This window comes from Eschrichtius robustus, chromosome 3, assembly GCF_028021215.1.
Source record: "Eschrichtius robustus isolate mEscRob2 chromosome 3, mEscRob2.pri, whole genome shotgun sequence".
NCBI lineage: Eukaryota > Metazoa > Chordata > Mammalia > Artiodactyla > Eschrichtiidae > Eschrichtius > Eschrichtius robustus.
The window spans coordinates 38,492,926-38,510,534 of record NC_090826.1 but is presented as its reverse complement, the minus strand read 5'-3'; the positions used below and the strand labels follow the sequence as shown (position 1 = coordinate 38,510,534).

Here is a 17,609-nt window from a genome sequence, read left to right as displayed (position 1 = left end):
ACTGATTGCCTCAACTACTGAGACAAGCACTGTTAACATTTTGGGGATACCATCCTACCATTTCAGGAAGCAGATGGAATATGGAGAGCTCAAAAAAAATCTAACCGATCTTCTGGCTTCTTCTGTCTCCCTTTCATCTGTTATCCACAAAACAGTAAATGTTCTCTTAAATTGGATTATGTTGCTTCCCTGCCTAAAACTGTGCCACGGCTACCCACTCACTTCAAATAAGCATCACCATCACCTAGAAACTTTTTCGAAATGCAGTATTCTGCTCTGCCCCAGACTCCTGAATCAAAAACTCTAAGAATGGGGCCCAGCAATCTGTTTTAACAAGTCCTCCAAGTGATTCTGATGCAAGCTAAAGTTTGAGAACCACTGTGTTAAGCTAAGTGCTTTGCATGTGTTAAACTCTATAAGTGTTATTATTGTCAGTATAGTGAGGGGTTAAGAGTGGAATCTGGAGCCAGGCTGCCTGGGTTTGAATTCTAGCTTTACCAACTTCGTGATATTGGGCCTCATTTTCTTTGTCTAAAAGATTAGGATAGTAACAGTACCTACCTCATGGAGTTGTTGTGGAATTAAATGAGTTAATATAGTAAGATGCTTACTTAGAACAGTGACTGCCATAGAGTAAGCGTCATATGAGGTCATCCTCATTTCACAGAGAAGGGAACCTAGGCTGAGACGTGAAGTGACTTGCCCAAGGTCTAGGTGGGTGGTAAAACCAGGTTTTTAATTCCCCCGTAGTCTTCAGTGGCCTCGCATGCTCTAGACCTGGGTGCAGCCTTGCCCAAGCAAAGGGAGGGGCATCTGGGTCCGAGGCCTGTAGCCCCTCTGACCCTGGCGTGCCCTGCGGTCTACTCCAAGGCTCTAGGACTCCGACCCCAATCGGGTTTGCCACCACGCAGTGTTGGGAGTGGGGAACCTGTTCTCCCCCAGCCGCCCACCCGGCCAGCCAGCTGCAAGGCAGCCGAGGGACCGAGCACTAGCGGCACTCGCTGCGGGCAGACACCAGCCGCCGCCCTAAGCGCCGCCCGCCACCCTCTCACCCCGCGGCGGCGGCGGCGGCGGCGGCGGCGGCGGAAGCGGGGAGGCGGGCTGCCCGGGCCGGGGCGGGGCCGCGAGCGGCATGGAGGAGGCGGAGGCCGCGGCGCGCCCGGCCGAGCAGTGCGGGCCCGAGCGGGGCCCGAGCGGGGCCCGGGCCCCCTGAGCCGTGAGTGTCTCTGGGCGGGGTTCCGGGAGGGGTGGCATGGCCGGGCCGTGTCCCCGAGTGCTGGGACGGCCCAAGGCCCGGGAGGAGAAGAGCGGGGCCAGATAGGAGGGGGCGAGGGCAGAAGGGGGTGGCTAATGGGGGGGGGGGTCGCTGCCCTTCGCTCACCCTAGGACTAGGAAGGCCTGGGGCTTGGTTCTTATAGGGACTGATGAGCCTTGAGAGCCGATTATTTGGCCTCCAGCCTTGGGACAATGGGCAGTCCTGTCAGTTTCCCCAGCCCCAGGGGAGTTTCCAGGTGATCTGACCCCTCTGAAGGTTTCCTTTCCAGAGAAGTTGAGCCACTGTTCCCAGGTCACGCAGCATGGATGCTGCAAGGAAGAGTTACTGGGGGGTCCTCCCTCATCTCCCCAAGAAAGCATCAGACTTTGGGAGGAAAACCTTACCCCACGTGACCCTCTGGTCTCCTCAGATTCCTGAAGGCATGGGTTGGCCAGGACAGTGGTGACCCCCCAATCCGGCATGGACGATTGGAAGCCCAGCCCCCTCATCAAGCCCTTTGGGGCTCGGAAAAAGCGGAGCTGGTATCTTACCTGGAAGTATAAACTGACCAACCAGCGGGCCCTGCGGAGATTCTGTCAGGTATAGAGGTGTCCCATACCTCCCAGGGGCTCCCTCCCAGCTTTACCGCAGCCTAGACTATGGGCACTGGGACCTACCTTGGCTGCCCCCACCCTGCAAGCAGGGTGGGAAACCTCTTTGTCTCATGTCCCTACCAGGTAGTGGGTTGGGTCCACAGTTCTGGAATCAGAACCCAAGTACAACCTCCTAGGCTTCTGACAAACCTGAAGTTGGATCAGGAAGGCTTTGCCCAGGGCCCACACCTGTCAGGCAGTCAGGGCTAGGACCCAGGTCTTCTGATCCCCAGCATGGTTCTCTGGGACTGGCTCCATCTCTAGGAACTAATTGTGGAGGAACCAAGGGAATCAAGGCTCAAATGGAAGAATACAGGAGTTCTGGGTAGGGAGCACCCTGATGAAGGGGGAAGGGTCAGGGGAGGGTCCCTGAAGGAGGTGGTCGTGAAACTGAACCCAGGTCTGGGGGAGTAGAGCTGGTCAGACAGAGGGAAGAGAGGCAAAACCCAGGTTCTCCCTGTGTCATTGCTTCAGCCAGAGCCCTCTTTCAGGAAGACCTGCAGTGATCTGGAGGGGGTGCCCCTCTTTAGTTGTCCCCACCCCTCCCCTCAGACAGGAGCTGTGCTTTTCCTACTGGTGACCGTCATTGTCAACATCAAGTTGATCCTGGACACGCGGAGAGCAATCAGCGAGGCCAATGAAGACCCGGAGCCAGAAAAAGACTATGGTAGGACCAGACTGAGGATGGGATTGGTGGTGGAGGGGGTGTCCCCTGGGATCCTGTGGCTGAAATGGTGGGCAGATCCCAAGGGGTGAGACACTACTGGAGGGACTACCTCCATGACCTGTCACACACCCACAGATGAGGCCCTGGGCCGACTGGAGTCCCCACGGCGCAGAGGCAGTGGTCCCCGACGGGTCCTGGATGTGGAGGTATACTCAAGCCGCAGCAAAGTGTACGTGGCAGTGGACGGCACTACGGTGAGTGGGCTGGTGTCTAGTGTACGGTCACTCCATTCTACTTAGGGTGTGGTCCGCTGGCTCTGGGTCCACTGCCTGAGTGGGAACTGCAGCTCTGCCAGTTTCTAGCTGTGTGACTTTGGAGGCCTCAGTTCCTCATCTGTAGACTGGGACTAATGATTTCTGCTTGTCAGGATTAAATGTAAGGTATGTGAAATGTATTATATGTAGTGTGATATTATCAAAAGTGATCATTAGTATTAGTAGGCAGTTAATTCAGTGATCTATTTATTTCGTGGTCCCATTTATTTATTTATTTCCTGGTCCCTTCTTTGGCCTCGGCCTTGTCCTTGTCCTGGACACTGGGAACCTGGAGGTAGTCAGCCCTGGCCCTACTTTGAGGGGCTCCATCTGTTAGACGGTGATACCTCCAGCATGAGGCAGAGATAGTCAAGGGCTCTAAGAGTCATGAAAGCTGGCAGGGGGTCGGGGTGTTGTAGAAAGATGGGATCTCTTTTGATGGGGGTGCTATGGAGGCTTCCTGGAAGAGATGGCCTTCAGGCTGGGTTGGAAGAGAACTGTGTGAACAGAAGCAGAGGAAGGAGGGGAGGTTTTGTTTCATGCAGCTGTTTTTTTTAAGTGCCCATAAGACAGACCTCAAATGCCAGAGTGAAGAGTTTGACCTTGTCTCTGCTACCCTGTAGGTGCTGGAGGATGAGGCCCGGGAGCAGGGCCGGGGCATCCATGTCATCGTCCTCAACCAGGCCACGGTGAGGTTCTAGGGGTAGGGGACCTAGAGGGCCAAAGCTGAGCCCTCCTTGCTGGTGACACTAACTCATGAGAGGTGTGTCTCCTGCCAGGGCCATGTGATGGCAAAGCGGGTGTTTGACACGTACTCGCCTCATGAGGATGAGGCCATGGTGCTGTTCCTCAACATGGTGGCACCTGGCCGAGTGCTCATCTGCACTGTCAAGGTCAGTGACTCTGCCTTGGCCCTGTTCCCAACACCCCTAGCTCCAGCCCTGCTCATGGCCCTGGGTTCTGTGCCCTTAATATGGCATAGTGGCAAGAGCCTCTGAAGGAAGGTGACCAGGTTCCAATCCTATCCTTGTCAATGGAAAGCAAGACAGAGTCCCTACCATTATGGAGTTTACACCAATAGGGCAAGATCAACAAAAAGCAGCCAAATAAATCTACAATGTCAGGAAAAGATAACTTGTATGAAGAAGAAAATTAAGCAAGGGAGACAGGGTGATGGGGGGTGCATTTTAGAAAGGGGAGGCCTCTGTAAGGACATGACCTGTGCACAGAAAGCTGGAGGAAGTGAGTGAGCCATGTGAATATCTGGAGGAAGAGCATTCTAGATAGAAAGAATGGCAAGTGCAAAGGCCCTGAATTGGGAAGGTGCTTGGTGTGCTTGAGGAACAGCCGGGCTGCCAGTGGAGCTGGAGCAGAATAAGGGAGGGGAGGAGAAGGGTGGTGGGAAGAGGGCAGGGAGGTAGCAGGGGACAGAGGTGCAGACTGTGTGGGATCATGTTAAGGACTAATTAGCCTAGTGACCTTGGGTGATTCTCAGAATCTGTCTAAGCTTTAGTTATCTGTGAAATGATAGTAACCACAAAGGGTTGTTGTGATAGTTTAATGAGCTAATTTAAGTAAAAGGTTTTACATGGTGCTTGACATGTAGTTAGTGTTCCCTGAGGCTAGGTCTGCTGGAGCTGTGCCAGTCAGGCTGACCACCTTTTCTGGTCTCCCAGGATGAGGGCTCCTTCCACCTCAAGGACACAGCCAAGGCTCTGCTGAGGAGCCTAGGCAGCCAGGCCGGCCCTGCCCTGGGCTGGAGGGACACCTGGGCCTTCGTGGGACGAAAAGGAGGTGCCAGCACCATAGGCCATCCACCCTGTAGTATTAAGGGGCTGGGAGGAGCAGAACTGCAGGAGATGGGGTGGGCTGGGGGGCAGATAGGAGTCGGTGGTGGTAGGCTGGATGAAAGTGGGCAGGGAGATGGGAAGAAGCTCCAGAACTGCAGCCTGGGCCCCCATTGCCCCTCATTTCTGCCCCCTGCCAGGTCCTGTCCTCGGGGAGAAACATTCTAAGTCACCTGCCCTCTCCTCCTGGGGCGATCCAGTCCTACTGAAGACAGATGTGCCGCTGAGCTCAGCTGAAGGTGGGGTTAGCAGGCGCTGGGCTCCAGGGCAGTGCCTGGGCTGGGGATAGGCATTTGGGTTCTCTTTACAGGGCTCTATTCTTGACTGGGTGCCTGGTGTTCTCCAGACCACACTGACCTCATGCCCTCATCCTGTTGACCTCATCCCTCCCTCAGAAGCAGAGTGCCACTGGGCAGACACAGAGCTGAACCGTCGCCGCCACCGCTTCTGCAGCAAAGTCGAGGGCTATGGGAGTGTGTGCAGCTGCAAGGACCCCACACCCATCGAGTTCAGCCCTGACCCAGTGAGTGGGGCCTTGGGCAGCGAGGCCCGGACTCCTTCCCAGCTTGGCAAGGGGCCCCAGGAAAGGTCCAGGTTGGGCTTTGCCTACCCCAGCCTGGGAGGGAACCAGGAGCTGAGGATTTATACTGAGCTCTGAAAGACGGGGCGTCTTGGTTGTGGGGAAGGAGCAGGCCATGTGAGCAAAGGCCTAGAGTTGGAGTTGGACTGAGTGTGTGGAGGGGCCAGGACAGGGAAGACCCTCTGCCTTTTCCCTTGAGTCTCCCTCTCCCTCAAGACTCTTCCCCATGTGGGGATCCCAGTTTGAAGAGAGTGAGGCAAGAGCTGAACACTATTTCTCCCTCAGCTCCCAGACAACAAGGTCTTCAATGTGCCTGTAGCTGTCATTGCGGGGAACCGGCCCAATTACCTGTACCGGTGAGCCTGGGAGGGGGCTGCATCCATCTCTGAACAGGAGGTGCTCAGTGGTGGGAACCCGAGGCTCATGTACCTGCAGGGGGAACTCTTGAGGTGGGCGGAACAGCAACAGATTCTAGGTCCATTCACCTTTGGGGGTGAACATGGGGAATCTGGGCCCATCTGTAAGCACAGGGGAGTCCTGATTTGGGGGGACAAAAAGGCCTAATCCAACCCTGGGCTCCCCAGGATGCTGCGCTCTCTACTCTCAGCCCAGGGGGTGTCTCCCCAGATGATAACAGTTTTCATCGATGGCTACTATGAGGTGAGTGGGGCTTGGGGGCTTTGGGCGGAGCAGAGTGCAGGGTTGCTGGTGCTGAGTAGCAATGATCACAGAGGACTGGCAAGGGAGACAGCCTGGGCAAGGGCCGTGAAATGTGCAGGGCTTGGCGTGTCAGAGCCTGCAGAGGTGGGCAGGGGGTGGGTGGCTCACATGATGACCAGCGGCCATGCCCCTTAGGAGCCGATGGATGTGGTGGCGCTGTTTGGTCTGAGGGGCATCCAGCACACTCCCATCAGCATCAAGAACGCCCGTGTGTCTCAGGTACTGCCTAGGCAAGGATGGAAGGGGTGGACACCTGGCCCCACTGTCCACCCCAAAGCTCATGTGCCCTATTCCTACTCCCCACCCAGCACTACAAGGCCAGCCTCACTGCCACTTTCAACCTGTTTCCGGTGAGTAGTAAAGACAAAACTCTTGGACCTAGAGAGGGGAAACATGGGCATTAGTCTGGTCTTATTATATAGCAAGCTCTTCCTCTCTCTGGGTCTCATCCTCCTGATGTGGCAAATGGAGGTAGTGCTGCCTGAGAAGTGGGATGGAGGTGGAAGAGACAGGGGATGAGAAAGTCGCCCTTGGGATCATGTTGTCCCCCACCCACTACAGGAAGCCAAGTTTGCTGTGGTTCTGGAAGAGGATCTGGACATCGCTGTGGATTTTTTCAGGTGAGGGAAGTGTCCCTCCATACAGCTCCAAGCTGCGTAGGGCCTCTTTGCTTGACTGGGTCTCCAGGGAGGAAGGCAATGAGGGGTCTTGGAAAGGTTTCCGGAGGAAGCAAGCTCCAAGGTGGGGAAAATGCCTGAGCAAAGGTAGGCTGGCGGGGGTTGGGGCTGGAGTAGAGAGTAGAAAGGATGAATGGCGACAGTGGGGCTTTGAGGGAAGGAGGCATGACTCCTGAGTCCCATCTCCAGCTCTTCCAGCATCACTGTGTGACTGGGTTTGTCCTTGCCCCTCCCTGAACCCCTGGACCCTGCCTCTCAGTTTCCTGAGCCAATCCATCCACCTGCTGGAGGAGGACGACAGCCTGTACTGTATCTCTGCCTGGAATGACCAGGTAGGCTGAGTGGCCTAGGATCAGCTGTGGAGTTGGTAGAGGCCCCGAGCTAATACCTCCCATTATGGCCCCCTGTCCCCAGGGGTATGAACACACGGCTGAGGACCCAGCACTGCTGTACCGTGTGGAGACCATGCCTGGGCTGGGATGGGTGCTCAGGAAGTCCTTGTACAAGGAGGAGCTTGAGCCCAAGTGGCCCACACCGGAAAAGGTACCCTGGCAGGGTAGGGTGAGTGGACTGAAGTCCCCTACCAGCTCGAAACCTCATAACTCTCAGAGTCTTCCATGCCCCCAGCTCTGGGACTGGGATATGTGGATGCGGATGCCGGAACAACGCCGAGGCCGAGAGTGCATCATCCCTGACATTTCCCGATCCTACCACTTTGGCATCGTTGGCCTCAACATGAATGGCTACTTCCATGTGAGTGGAAGGCAGGGGTGTTGGGGCATAGGGCACAGTGTGGTAGATGGGGCAAGAACATGGACTCGAGCAACCGCAGCTCTGCCACTCACTAGCCATGTAGCCTTAGGGAAATTACTTACCTTCTTTTGCCTCAGTTTCTTTATTTGTGAAATGAGGATAAAAATACTCCTATCTCATAGGGTTGTGAAGTTATGAGGTTTAAATGAGTTAATATGTATAATATGCTTTGGACTGTAAACATTATATAAGGATTAGCTGGTATTATTTTTATCATTACTATTCTTAGCACTAGACTGTGGGTGTGGGGAGGATATTTCTGCTGCCACGCACTCATCCAGCCCAGCAAACTGCCCTCTCCTGTCCTTGCAAGTGCTGAGGCCTAAGCCTCAGCCTGAAGTGAACAGAGAGGGCCCCAGGTCCCCACCCCTTCATCGCTGTGTCCAAAGGGCCACTCCCCAGTTATAGCCAGGGAGGCCTTGAGACAACCCAGTTTAAAGAATGGAGAGTTTCCAGCTTGGAACCTCCTAGAAGCCAGAAGGGCCTTCAGAGGCTGATTACTACAAGACCCCCACTCATCTCCGAGAGGGACGGGGAGTGACCTCATGTCCCTCACCCTTAGGACCTTAGTCATAGCAGTTTTCTCCCTCCCAGTCAAGCCTGTCCCTTTGCAGGGGCCGTTCCTGGCTTCTGTGGCCCTAGAACAGCAGGCCCAGGGAGAGCCACTGGGGACAAGGACTAGCTCAGGGGTCAGTAGCATGAGATGCCAGTATGAGCATGAGCTCTCTGGCAATGGTGGAGCCAGATTAAAGCTAAGAAGAGTCTGCCAAGCCTGCTGCCAAGAGGATGGGGAAGACGGGAGGAAATCAGAGGGACCTTTATAGGTCTAGGACTTCATTTGTGGGCCTCGTGGATATGTGGTGGGTCAGCGGGCAGGTGTGGGCCAGACAGTGTAACGCCCTGATTTTCACCTTCACATCCATTCCAGGAGGCCTACTTCAAGAAGCACAAGTTCAACACGGTTCCAGGTGTCCAGCTGAGGAACGTGGACAGGTGGGGGCTGGGGACGGCCAAGGGGAGGATACTTAGGGGCCTTGATAACCAGTGCCTGACAGGCCCTACTAGCCCTGTGGTCTGTGTGTTTACCCCAGCCCTACTGCCCCCCAATCTCCATGTCATCCCTTGAGGGGCTACTCCCTCCCCTGACCCATTTCTCCCTCTCCTTTAGTCTGAAGAAAGAAGCGTATGAAGTGGAAGTTCACAGACTGCTCAGGTATGGCCTAGGGCAGTGTGGGGTATGAGGCAGGGGGTAAGGAGAAGTCAAATACTGGGAGTCTTGGCCCCATAATTTGTGCGGCCGACTGCAAAATGAAAACCAGGGTCCCTTGTTCAAACATTATTAAGTGGGACTTCCCTGGCGGTCCAGTGGTTAAGACTCCACACTTCCAATGCAGGGGGCACGGGTTTGATCCCTGGTTGGGGAACTAAGATCTCATGTGCCGCGGCCAAAAAACGCCAAAAAACAACAAATGTTAAGAATTCCAAGATGGCAGCAGTAGAGCATTAAAAGCACACTGCTTGTGTGACACACTCATGAGGTGGGCCCTGTCTTGGCCTTTCTCCCCCACTCCCTGCTACAGTGAAGCTGAGGTTCTGGACCACAGCAAAAACCCTTGTGAAGACTCTTTCCTGCCGGACACAGAGGGCCACACCTATGTGGCCTTTATCCGAATGGAGAAGGATGATGACTTCACCACCTGGACCCAGCTTGCCAAGGTGCCTCAATACCACATCTACCCCAGCAATACCCCTCCCCAAGATACAGGGAGCCTTTCTGGAATCTTCCACCTCAGAACCTTCTCTTCATACTCTCAGAGCCTCTCTTCTAAGCCCCTTTACAAATCCATGTTCTTGAGGATGCTACCTCTTGCAAACTGAGGAGGCTGCTGAGGAGAGGGAGGCTAAGGACCCACCCCACAGCTCTCCAACCCTTGCCTTTGCCCCACCCCACCCCCACCAGTGCCTCCATATCTGGGACCTGGATGTACGTGGCAACCACCGGGGCCTGTGGAGATTGTTTCGGAAGAGGAACCACTTCCTGGTGGTGGGGGTCCCAGCCTCCCCCTACTCGTGAGTGACTCTATTCTGTCCTTGGAAATGGAAGACTAGTGGGGTTAGGGGACGTAGCTAATGACCTCCTCCCTATTCGTTTTCCTGTTATCTTCCCAGAATGAAGAAGCCACCATCAATCACCCCAATTTTCTTGGAGCCACCCCCAAAGGAGGAGGGAGCCCCAGGAGCTGTAGAACAGACATGAGACCTCCTCCAGGACCCTGCAGGGCTGGGTACTGTGTACCCCCAGGCAGGCTAGCCCTTCACCCAATCCTGTAGGATTTTGTAGACACTCTCAGGGGCTGGGGCTGGTTTGTTTTTAACATGAGACTTAATTACTAACTCCCAGGGGAGGGTTCCCCTGCTCCAACATCCCTGTTCCTGAGTTGGAGGTTTATTTATTTACTTCCTTGTCGGGAGAGGGCAGGATAGTACCTGGGAATCTTTGGGATCCCTGGGCAGCTGATCCTGCCCTTTGTATACTCCCTCCTCCCAGGCCTGGCTCAGAATCTAACCTATTTATTGACTGTCCTGAGGGCCTTGGAAACAGGCGGAAGCCTGGAGGGCCTTGATTTTTTTTTTGGACTGGGGTGCTGCCCTGAGGGTGGGGCAGGCTCTTACTCAGGAAACTGCTGTGCCCAACCCATGGACAGGCCCAGCAGGGGCCCACCTGCTGATGCAGACTCACTCAGAGACCCTCAGACACTGAACCAGGCCTCTTCTCAGCCTCCTCTTTGTCCAGATTTCCAAAGCTGGATGAGGTGGTCATTGATTAAAAAAGGAGAAAAGCTCTGGGGATTGTCTTGTGACTCTGTGTGTGTGTGTGTGTGTGTGAGAGAGAGAGAGAGAGAGAGAGAGAGAGAGAGAGAGAGACACACAGAGACAGAGAGAGACAGAGAAAGAGAGAGAGATGGGTGGGAGAGAGGATGGTCATGATGGATGATGAGTTTTCTTTACTGTCCTCCACAGGTTTATCTTCCATTTGGGGCCATTTGGCCAGCAGGGGACTCCCAAGTCTCAAACTCCAAGATTTTTACCCTAGAACAACAGAGTCTGACCTTTGCCCCACCCTACTTGGGGCTGAGCTCAGAGCGGCCACTCTATACCCCATTCCCACTGTTTAATTAACCATCAGGCTGTTTCCTGCCTAGCTTGTGTCTGGGCCAGGGCACCTGTCCCCAAAAATGGAGCAAGAGAGAGCAAAAAGGGATACCTGGGGATGAGGGGGTGATAGAGAGCAGGTGAGTATAGTGGAGGTGGGAAGGAAGTGGATGAGACAGAGCTGAATGGGCATCATCAGGAAGTGAGGACTGGGCTGCAGGTGGAGACACAGGAACAAGGATGTCTATGGCCCTTAGGGTACTTTGTATGCACATTCCATATCTGGGCATTTTTCTGGAGAAAAGCCATCATTTTCATCAGACCACCCAACCAGTGATCCAAAGAAGTCAGGAAGATACTAAGTTAGTCATGCTAGCACCAGAAAATGGATGAGATTGTCCAGAGGAAGTGGTTGAGATAGCCCAAAGCAGAGGGCATGACATTTAAGGAATCTGTGAAGGACTTAGGTTCAAGAGAGTAAGTGTAGGACACTTGGAGAAGGGGTCTGCCTGCAGAGCCCTTGCAAAGTGAGCCTCATGAGCTCCTTAAATAGAGCCTTGGCCAGGGAGGCAGGAGCTGGCTGGAACTCTGCCCTGTCACCAGCTCTCTGCCCCTACCTCTCCAAGCAGTGCCTGGAGCCCTGCTCGGCGATGGCACGGGTGGTGTGTGGCTTCAGTGTTTGCTGGAGGTAGAGATAGCGCTTGAGGTGCCACAACAGTCAGGTTGAGGAACAATTAGCTCATAATGAGGTGGAGGAGGCCCACCCAGGGCAGACAAATCCCTTGTAGCCTCTATATAGGCACCTGGGGGTGGGGTAGTGTGAGAGGCATAGAAAGGTGGTGAAGGTGGGAGGGGGGCTAAGTGCTCTACCTGCCCATCCCCCCAGCAGGCTGCTGATCTGGGCCTCACAGACCAGCTCTCAGGCACTGCGTTGCACTGGCTAGGTCGCAGTTCCTTTTTGGATTCACGAGGGGTGATGGTTCTGGGTTGCCCTAGTAAAACCTGGGAAGAGGAATCCAGGGCTCAGAGGCAAGCAAGGAGGACTGGTTTGCCAGGCTGGGCTTTGCTTGGTAGTAGACACCATATCCTCTGGCCACAGCCTCCCACCTTAGTGCTATATCTCCTGCAGCAGCAATCAGATCCATGTCTGGGACATTCTGGCCTAAAAGTAAATCATGTTCCCATGTCAGCCAGGATCCCACCTGGCTCTGGAGTCAGATGTCATGGACCCAAATCCAGGCTCAGCTCTTCATGGGAGGTTGTGGGCCTGGAACAAGTCACTTGGCCTTTCTAGGCCCAGTTTCTGGAACATGGGGGTGGTTAAGACTAAATAAGAGGTCAAATCTGTAGAGCACTGGGCAACCAAGACCGAGAGTAAATGAAATTCTTTCTGAAATCCCCAAAGCAGGGACAGGTGGGGGGCTGTGCCTGCATGAGAAGGGTAGGCAGCTTGGGTCCCCTGATGGGGACTTCTGGAGGGCTTCCCAGAGCCTAAGGAATGACCCTCTTCCATCGCCCTGGCAGTATTTCTGGTCTCCCTGCCCCCACTTGGGCACAAGCTTTTTATTTTCATAGCTTTCCAGCCCAGTGCTCCTACCCAGGAGACGGCAGTTTCAGGCCAAAGTCCTGCCACATTATAGGACTGCAGACTGGCCTGGCCCCTGCTTCCTCCCTCAGTGTCCTCTTGGCCATCCTTGTTAGGCTCCCTCCCAGGCCTGGCATCCAAATGAAGGTGAGAAATAGCCACCCACCTCCGTGCTACTTCCATTCTGCTACATTTCTAGGAGCCTTCTGAGTCAATAGCCCCACAGGAATTTGAGGCCAGTTTAGGCATGGTGGGTCCCTCTCCTGAAGGATACACAAAAAGAGTCCAAATGGAAACATTTTAATGGGTTTTTGAGTTCTGAAGTGCTTTCTACACATCTGCCTGGTGACTGCTGATTTTGCATATGCTCATGCTATCGGTGCAGTGCCTTTAATCCCCCCTGTGGAGTACTGGGATCACCAAGAGCACCCCACCCCCTGGCCTGAGAGGGTATCAAGGGTTTAAGAAGCAGACTGGAGGAATGGGCAAGAGGATTGGCCACCTTAGAGGCTCTGAAATAGGTGGACCCCAACCCCACCAGTGGAAGGACAAGTCTGGCACAGGTTGAAGGGGGTGGTGCCTATTTGGCCCCAGGCCCACTCCGGCCCAAGTGACACTGTTAGATCCTGTCCCCACGCTGATCACTGCCTCTTGGCGGTGCCGGGGTGCCTCTTCCCAGTTCCTATATGGCAGCAGCAGTGGCGGAGGCAGAAGCCGACTTATTTCAGATTGCAGTACAGATACATGGACACAATCATGGCAGCCAGCTGGTGAGAAAGGAACAGGCAGAGAGGAAGAAACATGATCAGGGTCCTTAAGCTCTAGTCCCCTGCCCACTAGACATTCGACATAAAGCTTTGTTAGAAGTCTGTCTCTTCCAGAAAGGCCTCAGACATGGGTCAAGCAGCCCTGAGCCCATGGGAATATCCTGCCCCAACCTCCTCCCCTCCTTACCTCCAAGCCCGCAATTCCGGCTGCCACACCACCCACGGTAACTGCATTGGTTTTGATGTCATACAGAAGCTGATTGAAGCAACCCTTGGAGGGGAGAGAGCATCTGTAGTCAGCAGCTGCCCCCACGCACATTCAGCACTCCGAGGCCATTAAAGCAGCCCAACCTCCCAGGCCAACCTATACCTCTACTTTCTGGTTCTGGGCCTCGACACTAGTGCAGGGTTCCACTAATGTGCCATTGTCATGGTCAAAGCAACAGTATTGGGGAAAGACGTGGTTCTCTTTTACATAGGGAGAGTCCTCAAAATCTGTGTAGTTGTTGAAGCCACAGCACTTGAGCTGAAGATGAGGAGAAGAGGTGGTCAGTGGGGCCTTGCTTATTTCTCCTCACCCCAAAATCTCCCCCAGCCCACCTTACCCCTTCCATGGTGGAGTTCCACACTTGGGTGTAGTCTTTTTGGGAACCGTACTCTTTCTTGATGGTGGGCACTACCATCGACGTCAGGAAGTTCTCAGCCTGGGTGGGGAAGGTCAGTGTTTAGGGCCTGGTAGGGAGGGTGGCCATTCGCAGTGCTTTGCCCAGTTGTCCCCCCCTTGCCCCATCCCCGCTCCTCACCGTTGTGGTGTACATCAAGGCAACCACAGCAGCTGCAACCTCAGCAATGAAGATGACGAGGAGGATGAAGAAGAACTGAGTGGAGAACAGGGATCTTGAGTTTTAGGGAGAGACAGTCCCTCATGCATTCCTTGCCCTAACCCACCCCCACATGAAAACAAGTCAGGGGCCCCACTGGCTGAGGCCCCTGGAGTCCAGAGCAGGGCTTGGGGATCCCCAGGGCCTGGTGTCAAGGGTGAGGGACCCTGGGCCTTGGTTACGGGCCTGTGGAGCTGGGTTTGACACACCATCATGAGGGCACACTTGTTCTCAGTCTGGGCACCATAGCAGCCCAGGAAACCAAGAGCGAAGAGCACAGCGCCAGCTGCGATGAGGAAGTAGCCCACGTTGACAATCTGCATGGCAGTGGATGATAGTGGCCCGAAGATCTTCATGAAGGATGGTCCGTCGACTGACACCCAGATGCCCACTGCCAACAGGGCCACACCACACAGCTGGAGACAGAGAGGCAGACCTTGAAACAGTGCTATCAAGCAGCTCCCTACCACACAATTGAGTTAGGGAGATGGGAGATGAGAAACTTCCCCCTTTATTGACTATGGAGTCTAAAAACTCATCCTGTAGGGTGGAAAACATCCTTTAGAGCCAGAAAGGCGGGAGCTGGAACATCCATAGCCAGCACCAGGCTGAACACCTAGGCAGATATAAATGGGATCAGGGATTCCAGAAATAGCTGAAGGGTGGGGGGAGGGGCAAGGCTTTCCCTCACTGCTACCAGGGTCATGCCACATAGCTAGGGGTGAAAAAAAGCAGGTGAACATCCCCCCCCAGCAGCTTCCGCACCCCCCCGCCCCCCCACCATTCCCCCCTCCAGGTGCCTGGAACAACTATGGCCTCTGATAGGTGGAAACAGGGGGGTGGGAGCCTTGAGCAGTCTCCACAGTCACCATAGCAACAGAGGCATGGCTGAGGTTTACACCTGCTACCAACATTGGAGAGGGCGGTGGTGAGAAGGGATACCCACCCCAAGGCCCCATTTGGCTCCCCTCCAGAACCAGCCTAGACCTCTCCTTGCCACCCAAGTGGAAACTGAGGCACCAGAGAGGGAGTACAGCCAGAGCTCTTAGAGGCTCTCTGGCTCAACCCCCAGCTCAGAGGGAATCCTGAAGCCTAGACTGGGGAGGAGGGCACTGCCCAGTTCCCACAGCTCTTAGAGCAAAGCCTTGCTGATCCAGAGCTTCAGTGGATAAATCAGCCTGACACTGCCTAGGTGTCCAGTCCCCGCTTTCTGGCTATGGAAACCAGGAGTGAGGTGGCAGATTGTGGATGGATCCCAGGCATGTTTACCCAAGGACAGAAAGCTGGGCTTTTAGCCTACAGGGTCAAATTTCAAGGAGTTTGAGGCCTGCCCTGCCCAGTCTGGCAAGGCAAGGGCAACAGAGGCAGAAACCAAACCAGATTTGCCTTTAACCCCCTCGGGCCAGAGCCCCTGCTCTCCAAATCCCTGCAGTCCTGTTGCCTTTTTCAGATACATGGATAAAGTCTAGTTTCCTGAAACCAGAGGAAGCCCAAGGCACAGACCACATCGGAGTCAGTTTACTCACCCCCAGCCCAATTCCTCTAAATTCATCTATACTTCATGTCTCCATTTCCTCCCCATTTACTCACTCTAACCCACTCTCATGTGGCTCCAAGGTCTCTGGTGACATCCTGTGCTTAGTCATGGGCATATCCTCCTTGACCTCCCTGATACCTCGCTCTCCTGGTTTGCTTCCTGCTGCTTTTTCTTCATTTGCTTCCTGGTGGCCATTTGTCTGTTTATCCCTTGTAAGCTGAGTTTCCTGGAGTTCACTCTCCCTGAGTGCTCTCACCCCTCCCATGGCTTCAACGACCACCTATGGGCACATGACTTTCAAAGATCATGAGCTGCAACCCCACTGGGTACACAGCTGCCTGTGAGATATCCCCTAGGTTGTTCTTGCCAGAGACGTGGTCATCATCTCCAAGATGATGTCTCCCTTGCCCCTTCTTCCATCCCTCAGCCACCATCCAAGGGCTTTGTCCTTTGTCCACTTTGTCCATTTCTCCCCATCTCTAGGGTTCATGCCTCATTGCTCAGCTTCCTCAAACATGCCCTATATAATCTGTTCCTGGGTTTCTGAACAATATCTGATTTCATTGCCTTTGGGCCTTTCTGCATGCTTTACCAACCCCCTCACTCAGTGCAAATTCCTAGCCTCAGCTATTTCCTCCTAGAAGTCTTCTCTGACCAAGCAGGGTTCAAGCCCCTCCTATGGGCCCCTGTGCTAAGACCATGTATACTATGTCGAAACTGTCTGCCTATCTGGCCTGTTGGACCTGAGATCCCCAAGGGCAGAGAAAGGGCTTGCTCACCTGTCACGCCAGCACTCAGCACAGAGTCTTAGGCAGTGTGTTGGTTGAATGAATAAGGGCCGCTTGCAGCTGACACTCTGCTCTGATGTCTCTGGGCCTTCTGTGCTTTTGGTTCCCCATCGTACAGAGGCCACTGAATTTCCTTCCACACTAGGTGACCTTGGGCAAACCCCTTCCCCTCACTGGGGCCCCAGCCTGTTAGCCTACCCTGCCCTGCTGTAAGCCTGCCTGAGCTGAAGCTTCCTGGAAAGGAGAGGATGCCCCTAACCTTCTCCACCCCAACTATGTGGCAGCCAGGCTGCTACTGGGACCAGGACTCAGCATTTGGGGAGACTTCTGCACCTCCTCAACTTGCAGGAAGAGTCTGGGCATAGCAATCTCCTCTTCCCCAGTTCGGGCTCTGCTCAGGTTAAGACCCACTCCTATAGGGAACCCCAAGGAGCCCATAACCCCCACACTTACAAAGATGAGCATATTGAAGAGGATCATCATGGTCTTAATGAAGCTGAAGCACTGCATGGTGGCTCCTGGGAGGCAGATGTGTGTGTTAGGACCTCGCTCCCTGCCCCCACCCCCAACCTGGGCTGACATACCGACTCCAGCATCCTGGACTCATATAATCACCAAGCTTCTCCTGCATCTGGACTCTGACACCTCAGGACTTTTCCCAATTCCCATCCTGATGCCCCTATCCCTCTGTACTGCCCAGGGCCTCTACCAACACCTGGCACTCTGAAATCCTAACATCCCAGGTTCCTCCACTGGCACCCCAAGCCTGACTCCCACGCTACAGGGTCACTCCATGCCCTTCCCTGGCACCTGTGTATCCTGGGCTTTCCACTCCCCCTGAACCAATCCTAGACTCTTCCAAGACCCTCCCCATGGCCCTTCCAGCTCCCCAAACCTGTTTCCAGATTGATTTCACTTCACGGGATAGTCTCTATCCTATGCCATCACCTGTTCAGGGTTCTTGGTAGTGAGTTCTGAAAGAGGGATCTGCTGAGGCTCCAGAGGGGACTGCAGCTCCGGGGAACTGCCACTGAGTGGGCAGGCGGGGAGAGGGAGCTTGGCTCTCACACAGCACTACTCACCTGTGGGCAGGGCAGGTGCTTTAAAGGCCTCCTTCTGCCCGCCCATCTACCCCACCCACAGCCAGTCTGGCTCCTCCTGCCCCTGCTGTCCCCCTGCTGCCTGGCGCTCCGTCCTCACAGCCCCAGCCTCCTCGGGGCTCCTCCTGGCAACGTCAGCCACGGGCAACACCCCTCCTGACCTGAAGAAGAGAGAGGTCTGGGGGTGGGGCAAGTGGCCCCCCAGAGCTGTGTGCCCTCCACCACAGCAGTGCACAGACGCTTCCTACCCTGCACCTGCTGCTACTGTCGTA

The 17,609-nt window shown here is 54.6% G+C and overlaps 2 protein-coding genes across 2 annotated transcripts; one reads left to right on the top strand and one right to left on the bottom strand.

The window, feature by feature from the left end:
- The first annotated feature begins 1,122 nt into the window (after nt 1-1,122).
- Nucleotides 1,123-10,370, top strand: POMGNT1 (protein O-linked mannose N-acetylglucosaminyltransferase 1 (beta 1,2-)). The gene is made up of 22 exons (XM_068539796.1): nt 1,123-1,216; nt 1,686-1,855; nt 2,461-2,575; nt 2,711-2,829; nt 3,513-3,578; nt 3,669-3,782; nt 4,566-4,683; nt 4,877-4,975; nt 5,132-5,259; nt 5,602-5,672; nt 5,901-5,976; nt 6,172-6,255; nt 6,345-6,386; nt 6,598-6,656; nt 6,973-7,045; nt 7,128-7,256; nt 7,341-7,466; nt 8,455-8,519; nt 8,695-8,739; nt 9,107-9,242; nt 9,487-9,596; nt 9,696-10,370. The coding sequence occupies exons 2-22, from the start codon at nt 1,736-1,738 to the stop codon at nt 9,781-9,783; spliced, it is 1,983 nt and encodes a 660-aa protein (XP_068395897.1). The 5' UTR covers nt 1,123-1,216; nt 1,686-1,735; the 3' UTR covers nt 9,784-10,370.
- A 2,518-nt stretch (nt 10,371-12,888) lies between these two features.
- TSPAN1 (tetraspanin 1) lies at nt 12,889-17,292 on the bottom strand. The gene is made up of 8 exons (XM_068537943.1): nt 17,186-17,292; nt 16,691-16,755; nt 14,122-14,328; nt 13,835-13,909; nt 13,637-13,735; nt 13,402-13,557; nt 13,219-13,302; nt 12,889-13,031 (listed from the first exon to the last, which is right to left on the bottom strand). Exons 2-8 carry the CDS (start codon nt 16,745-16,747, stop codon nt 12,984-12,986), a joined length of 726 nt encoding a protein of 241 aa, XP_068394044.1. The 5' UTR covers nt 16,748-16,755; nt 17,186-17,292; the 3' UTR covers nt 12,889-12,983.
- Between the last annotated feature and the right edge of the window lie 317 nt (nt 17,293-17,609).